The sequence below is a fragment of the Apodemus sylvaticus genome, chromosome 4 (genome assembly GCF_947179515.1).
Source record: "Apodemus sylvaticus chromosome 4, mApoSyl1.1, whole genome shotgun sequence".
In the NCBI taxonomy this organism is placed as follows: Eukaryota; Metazoa; Chordata; class Mammalia; order Rodentia; family Muridae; genus Apodemus; species Apodemus sylvaticus.
Genome location: NC_067475.1, coordinates 19,217,404 through 19,232,194, shown reverse-complemented (window position 1 = coordinate 19,232,194; position 14,791 = coordinate 19,217,404). Strand labels below are relative to the sequence as shown.

The 14,791-nt window shown below is 38.6% G+C and overlaps 2 protein-coding genes across 3 annotated transcripts in view; both read right to left on the bottom strand.

Annotated features, from left to right (window-relative positions):
- Positions 1-14,791, bottom strand: part of LOC127682613 (guanylate-binding protein 1-like) — a 248,504-nt gene that overhangs the window by 111,216 nt on the left and 122,497 nt on the right. Inside the window, exons 1-2 of one of the 2 annotated variants that reach the window (XM_052179098.1) lie at positions 11,504-11,608; positions 10,440-10,455 (exon numbers count right to left, since the gene is read on the bottom strand). The exons of the other annotated variant lie outside the window; for it this stretch is intronic. The gene's annotated coding sequence lies outside the window, so the exon portion shown is untranslated. Of the gene's footprint in view, positions 1-10,439; positions 10,456-11,503; positions 11,609-14,791 lie in introns of those variants that run through there. 2 annotated transcript variants of the gene reach the window in all.
- Positions 1,899-12,138, bottom strand: LOC127682448 (guanylate-binding protein 1-like). The gene is made up of 5 exons (XM_052178812.1): positions 12,000-12,138; positions 10,386-10,455; positions 7,223-7,419; positions 4,065-4,345; positions 1,899-2,706 (listed from the first exon to the last, which is right to left on the bottom strand). The coding sequence occupies exons 1-5, from the start codon at positions 12,136-12,138 to the stop codon at positions 2,644-2,646; spliced, it is 750 nt and encodes a 249-aa protein (XP_052034772.1). The 3' UTR covers positions 1,899-2,643.

The window sequence follows — 14,791 nt, the reverse complement described above, 5'->3', positions numbered from 1 at the left end:
ACTCTTCTACCCCAGACTCTCTCTTACCTGAACCGAAATCCTTTAGAGAAGAAGAAGCTTTCCAGTGCCTGTCACCTTTGCTTCAGGGTCTGGCTGCAGAATGTTTTATCCTCTCTCTCACAGTCACTGAGACATGGACAATGTAGTAACCCAGGAGGTTCCAGATTTTCACCAGAGAACTTGTGAGGAGTTAGCTCTTTAATAGAGAACTGTTTAAGACCATAAAAGTGAAACTGAGGAAACTTCCTAACTGAGGTGGGGGTGGAGAGATGACTCAACCACAACAGTGGGAGTGAGGGGTATATTCCTGTGAAGAGGGCTCAGGGATTTCTCAGGTAGATATTGATAAATGGTGTTTAAAAATGTAAGGTGATGAGCTTACTGAAGAGGGTTCTGTTAGGTTTCTGTCACATTAGTCCATTAGTCTTTGTTTTGTGAAATTGCCAGTCCCACTGTATTTCACAAAGGTAGCAAGAGAATGCGCAACTCATAAGTGGAAATGAGTTGTTTAAAAACCATTTCTCAGTACTGTGAAAGAGTAAAGAGGAAAGAAAAAAGGTGAGATTTAGTAGGAACAGTGAGGTTGGAAGGAAGGGGAAAGGGGGTAGAAAAAGAGAGGGAGGAAGAGAGGGAGGAAGAGAGGAAAGGAGGAAAAGGGGAAGGGAGAAAAGCATTACTGAAACTGGAAGTGAATCTGAGTTCCTTTAAACCTACCAAATGCTGGGAAATCAGCTGCATTGCTAATTTGTTCATTTGTCTTTTTGATTAAAAAAATCTGTTAAAATTATATACAATCCCAAGACAATTGTAACACAACTTGAATACTGTCAGTCTTGTGAAATGTAAGGGTAAATGAAAGGAGTTTTTTTGTTTTGTTTCTAAGTTTAAAGGAGCAGGGTTTCCAGTCTTCTTTTTCCATTTTTCCTTAAAAACAAGTGAGTCAGACTACTAATGTGACCCTAAACTACAGAATGTAAATACCATCTCTCAGAGGCTGGGGGCCTCTGTCCCTCTAAAATTCAGAGACAGACTTCTATGAGTCTCTGAACATAGGCTGGGAAAGTCCATGGTGTTGACAAGTCAATGGCATTTTGGCTGTGAACAGTGTACAAAACTGTGCTTTGAAATTCTGAAGACATCTAATTAACCCTCATACTGATCTACCCACTGACTAGTACTTAAAGCCTTCCATAAACCTAGGAGAAATTAGAGAATATGCCAGACTTGAAATTTTCTGTGTACAAGTGTTGAGCTCTTTCTATAAGCACACATGATGCTAGCATAGACTCAAAAGTATACTACAGAAACACTTTACCACCTACTGTTATTTTATAAGTTAATGTATCACCAGAAGTGTTTGTTCAAAGCCCTAGGTTTAATGCCACCACCAGAAATATACAGAAAGTATCTTTCTCTTTCTGTGTTCCATGAGTGTGATGAGCCCCATGACTATGACATTTCCTTTGTGTGGTTCTGTTATTCTGAATGCTTAGCTGCAGATCCAATTCCCTCATCATTAGGAACCTGTGTGACATCTAAAAGTCTTGTATAACTCCCCTCTTACAGAAATTTAGGGGAGGATCTTATGACATCATGAACAATGTATAGCATGCATTTGAAACAATTATGGCAGCTTGATCATTTTTAGTAACAGCTTTCACTGAGCCATGCTTCTGCTACACTGTTGAACGTGTTTATTTTAGAGACTTGCAAATTATGTCATAGTAGCAAAAGTCAGATAAAAATGAAGCTTGGTTTTAAAAGGGGTGGAACTGTGGTCACGAACCTCTGAAGAACAGAAAGAAGTTATTTTGAGTTCTGCATTCTGTGATTGTGGAAGTCATTCTAAAACTCTTAGAAGGATATATTGTTTTTAAAAATTATAAAGAGTGATTAAGAAGGAAACAGAAAGCTGAAGCATGAAACAAAGCAAGTTCTCTAAAGGGGAGGGGTAGCTCCCACTCACAGGTGCATTCTGCCTGGAGGGGATTTTTCTCCCACTCTTCAATGGGCTTCTCTGCTCATGGAGCAGCCATAGAGCCTTCCCACACTGAGCACTGCCCAATGTCTATCCTGGGAACCAAAGTCTGAAGACAGCATGAGACCCAAGGAGCTGTATCATATGGTTATATTCAGATTTTCAACATGTTTACAACATGCCAGTCTCAGCTTAGGGCAAAGCAATCTCTTTGAATTAGTTAAGAGCACATGACTAAGGATATCCAGAAGGGTGTGTATGTGATACAAAAAGGTCTACCCAAAGGCAGCTGCCATATCACTGTGTGGGAAAAACAAATCCCAAGAATACAATTTAGTATGTATACAGAGTCCATGTTTACAATTTCAAATATAAGACCCAATTAAAGATCATATGAATCTTTAGTTCTAACACAAATAAGAACTGAATTATTTATTTCATAAGCCAAACTTTCTTTTTACATGTTAACTCCACTTTGTTATCTTTATTTCTAAGTTCTTCCCAATAAACTGTCATATTCAAGCCTAGTTCAATGCCAAGCTGTTTCACAATCCAAAGTGTTCCCTGAAGTTTATTCCTATTGAGTTGGACCAGGGTAGAGAACATTAGTCTGTTTGAATTTTAAAGAATTTTACACTGTAGAGATAACATGTTCTTGATTTCCTCTACTCTTCATATAGTTTTTTGCTCTCATTCTTGAATCCATCCTGGAGAAGTTTTTCCTGTTCCTAAAATGAATGGAGATGGAAAATGAACACACACTGCATTCCCGGTTCCTTGGACTATCACAGACTCTCCTTTGGTAGTTACACTAAACTCTGGTGGCAATTTAATAGTTTTCTCAAAATCCTTTTCCTTCTGTAACTTCCATGATTTCTTTCCCCTGTCACACACACACACACACACACACACACACACACACACACACACACACACTCACTGCTTTCTCCAGCATTAGAAACGAAGTCTGACAGTTCTAAAGACCAGTAACCCAGAGCTCCCAGGTCCAGTTCTTACATCTGCTGACTCATGTAAAACACAGTGTTCTATAAAGTCAGTACTTTCCTGTTTGTTTTTACCTTATCTCTGAGCTTTGCAGTGAGGACTCTCAAGCACACGAAAGAATGCTCAAACAAAATGGATGGTTGCTACCTGAATCAGGATCAGGGCAGGCATTCAATCAATGGAATTAGTACATGTCACAGTTGTAATAATCAAGACAGAAAACAAACATATTGAAGCAAGTGGCATCTTCATTGCTCAGGCAATTTTTTAGCAGCCATGGAGACTTAGTATACATGTAGAGGAATGCCCAGAACACAAGATGTTAATGTCAATGTGAGCATTTAACCATTTTGCTCAAAGATTTGGGACTGACTCTATGCTTTAAGATGCTTCCAGAGTCGAGAGCGTTCTGGGTATGGCAGAAACAAAAATTATATTGGTCCCATTAAATATAAAATAATCAAGAGATGAATATCATATCATATAATCTGATGCAAAAAGGCATGTTACATGTAGAAATTTCAATTACTCTATTTAGTACTTGAGAAATTAATAGTCCTTGATAGGATAGTTGAGGATACTGTCACAGAAATCCAAGAAAACACCTGAGAAGAATCTGCAATTCAAATCTACAGTTTAATAGACATACCCTGAAATGGACTTTATTTAGCAGTAAGCAGACATAAAGAGCAGTGGTGGTCAGGAAACAGATCAGTAAGGGGATGAGAATGTAATAAGGTTTGTGAATGATACCCTGCAACTGGAGGATTGTATGTCATTGCCCTTGGATTGAGGGTGGGGAGTATGGAGCACAGGGTCTCTATTCACAACATAGTCAAGCCTTGACCTTGTGAACCCAATGCTGCACCCTCTTGAGATACATTGTTGATTGTACCACTCAACTTAAAATGAATATGGCTAGATTTTTTTAAATCAAAGTTCAGCAGAATATGATTTTTCAATAGTCAATGTAAATCTGTGCACATCACTGTGTATACCAGTCCTGGAGACTAAAGACAATTTTCTCCTCAAAAAGGCACATCATTTTCCTGACTCTCAAGATGTTGAGTGCCACACCTACCCCTAATTTCTTCTGGAACTTTAGGTCTACATCCTTGAAAGAATTCTTCATGAAGACCTCAGTGGCCTTACTTTTACAGGTCCGGTGCTGATCCAGCAGGTCCTTTAGGGAAACAATGAACATATGGACCTTCTGGCTCATCTTTTCTTCATAGTAGGTTATAGCCTTTTGCAATGCTGATGAGTTCTCTATCTGAGCCAAAGTCAGGACACCACTCTCCATGCAGGGAGGTTCTCCACTGCAGATGGCACCAACATAGTTCTCCACTACGATTTTTAGACCTATATAAAGGAATTTCAAAATGACTTGGTTGCTGGACAGAGTACATAGTTTTCATAATTTTCTGAGAAAGAGCACCAAAGGGATTAATGTCTTAACCTGGAGATACAGAGATCAAAGGCCATTTTTAATGGCTCTACATTTATCCCAGAAATGGATTCTGTATTGAATTGCTTAGGACAGGGTTTGGATGTCCTGGGACACTGTGTCTCCTTATTTTACACCCCCCCCTCTTTTTTTAACAGTTCCCTTCTCATTACCTTTCCTTTCTCTCATTAAATGGCCAAAGAGAAAGTTTGTCACCATCTTTCTCCTCTTCCTCTTTTGGTGTGGTTGTGTGGATTTTGTTTCTGTTCTTTCTTCCTTCCCTTCCTTCCTTTCTTGACCTTTCCTTCCTTCCTTTTTTCCTTCTTTCCTTCCTTCCTTCCTTCTTTCCTTCCTCCCTTCCTCACCTCATTCATTTCTTCCTTCCTTGCTTTGTTCCTTCCTTCTCTCCTCCCCCTCCCACCCTCCCTCCCTCATGTCCTTCCTTCCTTCCTTCCTTCCTTCCTTCCTTCCTTCCTTCCTTCCTTCCTTCCTTCCTTTCTTCTCGTAATCTTTCTCATCTTCCTCTTTTTGTTTGGTTGGCTGGACTTTGTTTCTGTTCTTTCTTCCTTCCCTTCCTTCCTTTCTTTACCTTTCCTTCCTTCCTTTTTTCCTTCCTTCCTTCTTTCCTTCCTTCCTCACTTCATTCATTTCTTCCTGCCTTGCTTCATTCCTTCCTTCCCTCCTCCCCTCCCTCCCTTCCTCCTTCCCTCCCTCATGTCCTTCCTTCCTTCCTTCCTTCCTTCCTTCCTTCCTTCCTTCCTTCCTTCCTTCCTTCCTTCCTTCCTTCCTTCCTTCCTTTCTTCCTTCCTTCCTTGCTTCCTTCCTGTATTTTACTTACTTATTTTTTTCTTTGAAAGCTGCTTGTTACTAGTACTGTTTCTACAGTCTTTAATGAGTCTATCCAGCTTTTTTCCAAGAAAGCTATAGAATGAACAAGGCATTCAGATTTTCTTACATCTTTGCTCTTTGTAAGACTGAAAGCACCACATCCCAGGTACCAACTCTCAGGCAAGTCAGAGCAGGTGCCACATCCTTCCTCTCAACAGTTCTGTATAAGTAAGTCCTACACTTCCTTTTCTGTTTCTTCAGTTGGGATGAATCATAGATTTTTTTTTTTTTGCTTTCTTTCAAAATTACATTTTTTTAAATTTTTAATGTGTGTTCATTTATTTGTTTTTTGTGTTTTTTAATTGAAATAGTCTAAAATCTCTCAGACTTCCCTTAACTTTGACATATAGCCAATGATGAATTTGTGTTTTCGATCCTCCTCCCGCTACTCTTGAAAAACTAAGATTACAGATTTTCACATCTGTACCAGTTTATGTGGTGCTGGGATCAAACCAACAACTTGGTGAATGCTAGTAAATCACTCTAATGTCTGACCAAAATCCCTGGCCAGGTATCTACCCAACTCCATGGTGTATTCTATTACAAATATTAGGGGAAAATCCACATTAAATTATCCAAATACAAATAATTTCACCCACTTCAAAATCTAATTTTTCCTCCAAACATTACTTTCTCAATAAATAATACAACAAAAGAATGAAGAGCTTCAGTCTGAGGTGGCATATTTGTAGTTCCTTCTTGGACCTACTATGCTCATATTTTATTATAATGGAAACTTTTATATATAGCATAAAACTATATTAGCTTCCATGTCACTTTGACAGTTTTTACTGCCATAAGTTTGTTCTCACCCAATGACTAGTTAATTCTCCTCAAGTGTTATATGTCTATAAATTAGAGACTTCCCTACAAAGCTTGGAAGCAATTGTAAATTCCTACCATCATGTTCTGCTCTACCAGGACATCACCACTGCATCAGGACTCCATACCCCTCATGCACTCTTTTCTTTCAGTCACATAACTTTTACTTTCCTGAATTAGGAAGTCATGTCCTGCCTTATGTGTTTCTCTGTTGCATTAGTCCAATGTGGTATTTGATCTTTTGTGACTTTCAGTTAACCTCATCAAGTAGGGAACCATGAGCAAGTGGACATTTTTTCTCAGGTTACATTGCATTCTGGTGATTTCCCCTCCTCTTTGCTATTACAAATATGAGATTGTGAGGAATAGATTTACTTCCCAAGTAAACTCCGCCATGAGAGACATGCACAACATTTTCAACAACAAGAACAAATGGTATTCAGTCTGGTTTGAAGAGGCTTTGTCAGTATCATACAATGAGCAGAAGACAAGATAAGAGGTAGAAAGAATAACTTACATTTCCCCTTAACTATGATGCCACCACAGAGAGTTTTGACACCAGAATTGCTTAAGATGTACAAGGCAAAATTTGCAACTTCTACAAATTCTTTATTCAGCTCCTTCTCCCTCATAAACTCTAATTTGGGAAGTTGCTTCTTGTCACCAGGCCTGTTGAAGATAAAGCAATTTCTTTTTGGGAAGAACTTCCTGATACACAGTTGTGGCTCATTAAATCTTTTAGTTTTTTCATCAGTTCCTTGAGGCAGGATAAATTAGATGTAGTAAACTTCAAATAAATTCTTTAAAATATATGACCCTTTTAATTATATAACTTTACCATAGCAAGGGGGAAATAACTAATGTGGAATGAGCAAAACAAAAACAAAATGAATAAGGAAAAACAGGTCTTCCTCTAAGAAACTGTAGATAGTACAGTTGAAACTCAGCCAAGCTGTGTTTTCATTTCCCATAGCAGCACTGAGGAAAGCACAATTACAGGGTCAAGAATTTTACCAGGAATGCAGAAATGATACATACACTATCATTACCATGATAACCAAACTTCCATTGTGCCCATTTACCTGGTCTCCAAACCAGTGAACTCTCCAGGTGCTCATCAGGAGTGATAGATCTTCCATTAACTTCCAGCTCGAGGAAAAAATCTCTCAGAGTCCACACAAAAGTGTGAAAGAAGCCTAAAAAGTTAGCTGAGTCATCTTTATCACTCTGATTAGGGGATAACTTTGATTTGATTAGATCAGCCAGTTCTGTCACACAGCTGGCATGCTCAGTTAAGAAAACTACTGTGAAAGCATCATTTTTTGCTCTGGATTCCACAACTACCCCTCAAATCATTTGTTAGCTTATTCATTTTCAGAATTTACTTGGTCTCAAATAAGTATTTTATGTCTTCTATGGGAAAAGCCCTTTCCTTGGGCTTTCGAATAAGCAAAAGAATGTCAACACTAGAGTTCATATCACACTTAATGAGACAGTCCATAAGTGCATGAATAATATTCAAAAAATTCTCAAATATTGCTAAAAATAGTGATGCAGAAAAATAAACTAGCCCACGCAATAGTGAGTAAATGTGTGGATCTCACTGTAGAGCTTGCAAATCAAATTCTTCAAAGGGCTACTTGTGCTCTGCGAAATTCTAGGTTATCAATAGTCCAAACATGGAAGGTATAACAGAAGAGTGTCCCAAATAAAGTTTACATCACTTGTAAACACTTAAACAGGAAAATATGGTTGTATATTGAGTAAAATTCATGCTTGCAAGTATGGTGGGGCAGAACTTCCAAAAGATATAGATGTAGCACATTACGTTAGACAGTGCCTAGAGTTCAGTTTGATTTGCACTAAATAGAAGGCACTTTATGTAGAGAAGATACAAAGTACATCAATTCTGAAGATCATACTGGCTGGGATTGTGCTTGACAATCAAGAGTATAAGTAAAGAAGCATTTGGCAGGTGACATGACCAAGACAAGAAAAATTTAGACTAGAGATGGTTGTGGAAGGTATGAAGAGATGTAGGGGTGATATGCAGATATTATGGTCTGGGGTCCCTATTTTGTTCTTGATTTGGTCGATACAAAAGACAAGGAGTCAATTTCTGGGTGGAAGGGACAGGTGGGACTCCCAGGTCCCAGGAGGAAAAGGAGCGAGAGGAAAAGCAAAGGGACCTTTTGACCTGGCTTTGGATGGAGAAGCACAAAACATTCACATAAGATCTTCGGGAAGCTAGAACTAGGGGCCTCTATCACTAGTAGATAGCCATGCAGGTTGGCAGAAGCTAGCTGATATGAGCCATTAAGCTTAGGGCAGGAGGAGAGATGAAAATAAAAAAATATTAAGCATGCATGTTTCCAAGCAAGAAGTATTTGAATTCATCAATTGTGCTAGTAGGAAAATTCTAAAGTAATAAAGCTATCTGAGTGTTTTTGATTGTACAAATGTGAGTAGAGAGAGAAGCCTGCTTGGTACTGACAGCTTGGTAAAGTTAACCCTAGAGGAACAAAAGGGAACTGGGAAAGGCTAGAGTGTAGTCAGCAGCTTCAGGGTCCCAGCCACCTGGGAAAGATGGTAGCATGTTTTTAAAACTACACACAACATAGGGAATATGTCATTGTAGGGAAATAGCTTTTCTAAGGCAGCTGAGAATAATATAATCATACCTTCTTGTGTATAGGAAATGGTTTTATTGAGTGATTTCTATGTTATAATCTGAGCAATTTTGCAAAGATAATAAATGTTAATGTAATTAGAAACAAGGAGGAAGGAGAAATTTTGTGAATTTTGATTTGAATTGTCTCTAAGATACCCACATGTGGTGTTCTATCAGCAGCTAAATGTGAAAGGCTGAATGTGGCTGTAACTACAGACAGATACTTGATGACAGTTGACACAAAGGTGCTCCAGAAGCCCTTGAGGCACAATGACACTCCCTAGAGACAAAGTAAAACTGGCTATCAGAGGCATAGTAACTAGAGTCATACATTAAGAAGACACAAGAAGAAGAGAATATAAACAGGAAAGGCTTGCTGGTGGGATAATGGATTACTTAGAAACTCTAGAGCTAAGAGCCAAATTATGTAGAAAGGAGAAAGAGTTAGACTCATGGCATCTGCCAAGAAAACAATACAATAGTCCACTGGATAAGGAGTTACTTGATTTCAATATTTGAAATTAAGTTCTTTGAAGTTTAGCACAGTTTGATAATGATCTAGACAATGTAAGAGAAGGATGAAAACTGTGAGAAGGGGAGGGATCAGGAACATCAGGTATAGATGATTGCCTTTTGGTCAAAAAATATTGTGTCTGGTGGATGTTTAAAAAAGATTAGGACGTTCCTGTTTTCTGATAGCCCATGCTTCGGAATCTCTTATCTTCTTTTTATTGGCATAAGAATCACAGCATGCAGCATGATCTAAATAAAAGCATACCTGTATCTTGTACAGTTCCATGACATGCAAAGTGTCATGGTAAGATAAACCCAAACAAACAGTACCTCCAAGCACCTGAGAGATTAGTAGGAAGCATTTCCTCCCACACATTAACAGTGCAGTTAGATGGTAACACAGATGCTGACAGTATTGGTGATTTGCAGGGACATAGTTTTAGCTGATATTGAAGATTTGAAAGACGTGGAATATTAAACCAGAAATGGATTTTCTGAGCCGTCTGTGACTGTGTTGAAAGGACACATAGGCCAGGAAAGGTTGAACTTGTGGTGGAACTGAGGTGAACGTGGTGAAGCAAAAAGAATTTTCCAAATCCCTTAGATTTGCTATTTCATTTGTGGTGGTAGAAAGAGAATGGCCTGACCTGCTGAAATAATGGAGCTATTCCTTCTAGGTTTAGGCTCCCTTGATGAGTTTGCAGGATAAATATTACCGATAGCATTCAGTGGGCTGTCAGGATATTACTAACATTTAGAGATAATGATATTACTGATTACTGAGAACATGGATTCTGATTCTTATTGAGGATTTGTGTAAATGCAGGATATTGATACAGATAGGGATTCTATTAGCAGTGTACCACTCTGACTATGACAATGTATAATGTAAGAAGTTTGAATTGGTTCTGGAAAGTTAGGCAAACTCACATGGGGAGTATCAGGGGATATCTTAATGAGAGACTTAAACTACTATGGTCCTTGCCTGATTGTCTATCTGATATTATAATGATGCTGTTTTTTTAGGTTTAGGACTATGCTAGGGCACACCAAAAGGATACAGCAGCTGGTCCATGGCCTGCTGGTTGATGGTTTCTGTGCTGTTGTTGACGAAGGTGCTGCTGAGGAGGACTGCCAAGGCAAGGATCTAGCAGTCATTCTGATTGTCATCCTGTAGTCTAGTGACTGACGAAGAGTCTCTAAGAGACTTTCCATCAACTCAGGTAGGCAAAGATGGCCTTTGTCTCTCCCCCATGAGCTATGACATCAAAGGTGACTCATTTCTACTACACAGCAATTTCCTACCTGTACAATGATTTTATGAATCTTCAATTCATGCTGTGTAATTTAAACCCAAAAATGTATATCCATGTTTGTGAGAGCATGAAGGGCATTCACCTTAGGAGTCATAATGTTGGACAGTAACTAAAATATAAACTGGCATGCAGGGCTTAACTCACAGGAAATGTTATCGTAAGGGCCATTTTAGCAGTAGGGAAAATAAGGTCTTTCAATAAGAGTTTTGTTTGTCTCATATTGGGAAGAATAATGATGTGATCTTCCATGAAAAAAAGATTGTATTGCAAATTGTGGTGGTTTGAAATAAATAAAAAAATGATGCTGTTGCAAATATTGGTGGATTACATGAGAATGACCATATAGCCCTATATTTTTACAGGCTTTGTCATCATGAATGGAGTGGAAAATTTTGAAGAATTAGAATGATTAGTAGGTGTGGCCTCACAGAAGAAAAGATGTCATTAGGGGTAGGATTTAAGGTTTCAAAAGCCTATGCCAGGGCCAGTCTCTCTGCCTCTTCCCTACCCCTCTTTTCTTGCCTTTCCTCCCATCCCCTCTCTCTCCTACTGCTTATGGATCAGGATGTATCTTTCAGCTGCTGTTCTAACACCATGTGTGCCATTCCTACTGTCATGCTCTCTACCATGAAGATAATAGACTAAGCCCCTGAAACAGGAATGAATGTTAGCTTAATGCTTAAACAAATAATAGTTGCACTGGTTATGGTGTCTATTGATGGAAATAGAGCACAACCTAAAACATAGGCTTTTTTAAAAATTGATTAATATTTTTTACACTAAATATTTTATACCCTCCATGCCAGTACACCCTCTGACTGTTCCATTTCCCCTACCACCTTCCCAATCCCATCCCATCTGACCTTTAAATGCCTTGGGGCCTCCAGTCTCTTGAGGGTTAGGGTCATCATCTCTGAGTGAAAACAGACCTGGCAGTCCTCTTCTGTATGAATGGAGTGGAATGTAAGTTTTACATTACTTCCCTCTCATTGACAGTGGTATGTAGAAGTTACAATTCTTATCAGTTTCATAGGCTCACACTTAGGCATGTTCATAAAATGTATATATATTTGAATTAAGAGACACTGTTGATTTCTTTCTTTCTTTCTTTCTTTTTTTTTTACTACTTAAATACATTACGTTTTCCCCATTCAAGGCCCTGGGATGCTCTGCTAAAAACCTGTAGTAAAGAGCACAGTGAACACAGTGTCTTTTCCTGGAAGGAACACTGGGAAAGTTATCGAATCTCCACAGTTGGTGCTCCAATAATTTTGCTCTGAATATTATGCCAACAATTATGAAACAAATCACCATAAGACTCACATCAAAATTTAAAGTAGGAGCAGAAAAGCCACAGACTTTCAACTGATGCACGGCACCAACGCATCAGAATGATATCAGATCTGTGGTGAGCTACTCTCAAATCTAGGTAAGTATGAAGTAAATGTATTTCATCCTTTGAAAGTAAACAATGGACAGCCAAAAGTGCTACAGCCATCATATTTCTATTAAATCCAGTTGAAAATAGGAGCATTTCAAGACAAAAAATGTTTAAGTGATTTATTGCAAATACACTAGAGGAGCCAAAAATTCTTAAAGGAGTACTATCCACAGAGGAATAAGAGGAGAGGGGAAGGGAAGGAGGAAGAGATGAAGAAGCAGAAACATAAGGGAACACAGCTCATGGAAGCAGAAGAGGAGCAAAAAAATTAATCTTACCCAACCCTGAACACCCATCTCTGTGGGGAGGACAAAAGAGCTGTCAATTAACTCATGAACCAGAACATCAAATAGAATCATTAATAACAGTAAAACCTAGAACATTAAATGAAAATGTTCTTGGTCTGCAAGTTAAGAAATACAGACTGAATGAATGGACAAAACATACAAAAAAACCTCAAGCAAACAAAAACCCAATCTTCCACCACTGGACAATGGCTCAGGGGTTAAAAACTTGTAACTCTTCAGGAGTTTTGGGGTTGACTTTCCAGCATCCATATCAAGCAACTCACAATCTTTGCTCTGTCAGCTCCAGGGCATCCAAAGCACTCTTCTAGTTTTTTCAGGCATGCACACACATGTACACACACACATACACACACACAGGTATACACACACACACACACAAACACACACACACACACATATATATATATATGACTTAAATACATACTTATGCACATGAATATAAAAAATAACAAAAAATTACCTTTAAAACAAAAATATGCTGAACTTGCACAGCCTATCCAAATAAAACCCTAATTGAATGAAAATTAACCACAAGAATCCCAAATGGGATTACAACAAAACTAAAACAATTTTTCACATTGACAGTGACTAGTAACAGAGTGAATACACAGCTTTCAGAATGTGAGAAAGATCATTGCCAGCTATGCCTTAGAGCATAATATCCAGGAAAATAAATACTATAAAAAATAAACACACACACACAAACACACAAAAAACCTGTGGATTCATCAATAGGACAATTAACTGAATAGTCAAGTCTCAAAAAGACACAAATGACAACAATAATACTACTACTAATACTACTACTAATAATACTTTTGAAAGTGTTCAACATCCTTAGCCTGCAGAGGAATACAAATTAAGCTGACTTTGAAACTGTCTCCCTCCCCAGTCAGAAGGGTTATCATAAAGAAAGTAAATGACAAAGAGTGGCTTGTGCTCGCTTTTATCACTTCTGGTTTGCTCTACATGAATCCAGCAGAGTGCCAGGCCTGCCTTTTCCTGCTTCCTGTATCTTCAGAGAACAGGGCAGAGATGCTGTCATGTTTCTGAATCAGAACCTTTCCCTATGAACAATGGACCCAGGAAGCTTACAAGGTGAGAGTTTGCTCTTTTTACAACTATTTAAGTTCTGTGTATGTGGGTTTACCATGCATTTGTGGTGCCACAAAGGGCAGAAGAAGTTGTCAAATCACGTGGAGCTGGAGCTGCAACAAGTATGAACTACCCAACTTGGGGGCCAGGAACCAAACTTGAGAGTTCTTTTAAGCACTGAGCTATGTCTGGAATCCAGGTAGTTTTTATTTTTACTGGACTTGTATCCCCATAAAACAGGAAAAAATCAATAATGATGGCCAGAAAAGGCATCTGCAAAAAATTATATAACCTCCTGAGTTGTTAGTGGGATGAGAATCTATTTTGACATGTTCCAATTGCTGGAAGTGTACAAACATCATTTTTTAAGAAGTATATAAACTGGCAACTGTGTGAGCTAGTTTGTGTGAGAATCTTAGAGCAGCAAAGATTATTTAAAGTATAGTCAACCCTGAAGCCATCCACGCCTAATCTCTGTGGACTCCACTCCTGATACCTATTAACTGAGCACAGCAAAAACAATGGATCTGACAACATACATTCCCACCACACAAACTCTGGATACTAAAGACTCCTGAGCAACAAGAGCCTGCTGTGGAGCAGTTATTCACAGGGATACATCAGTATCCTGGAAGTCTTTCCCAAACCTGGTCCCTAGACCTGTCTCACCTGGAGCAGAAATCCTTACCTTTGGGTAGAACTTAGGAAGTGAAGAAAGGCACATGTTTTCTTCCCTCCTGAATCAGGATGCTCTAATGGATGCCTTCTGCACCTGGTGCTTTATCCCATTGGCCCTCCAATTTCCTGGGAGGTCCAGAGCATTAGCAAAAATTTTCTGCTCAGGAATTTAAATAAGAGCGATTTCTGCAAGCACAGTTATAAAGAAGAGAGTGAAATTAGAAGTACTTGGTATACCCAAATCATCAGCTACTAGTTTAGAATTCAAGGAGAATGTTTGTTAACAGGTTATTATAAGGTTTATCAGGACTTTGCAGTTGAAGAGTTCTAAGAAAGGACTGGGCATTAGGGGTGGGAAGCTAGATTTGAAGCCATAAAGTACAGCCCATGTTTGTGGGGCAATTTCAGAACTCAAGGAATGAGATTGTCCTATCTGATATTATTTGTGGGTTCAGTTGCTTTGAATATTAAACTCACAGTGGACTTAATTACTCATGTTTATCCATCTAAGGCTATAAGCTCTCCGAGTCAATACCCCAGTTTATGTAACTCTGAATCCTTCAAACCTAAATCATGTCCTAAAAGTTGATATTGGAGAATTAATAGAGGATAATAAGGTAGTTCCCACT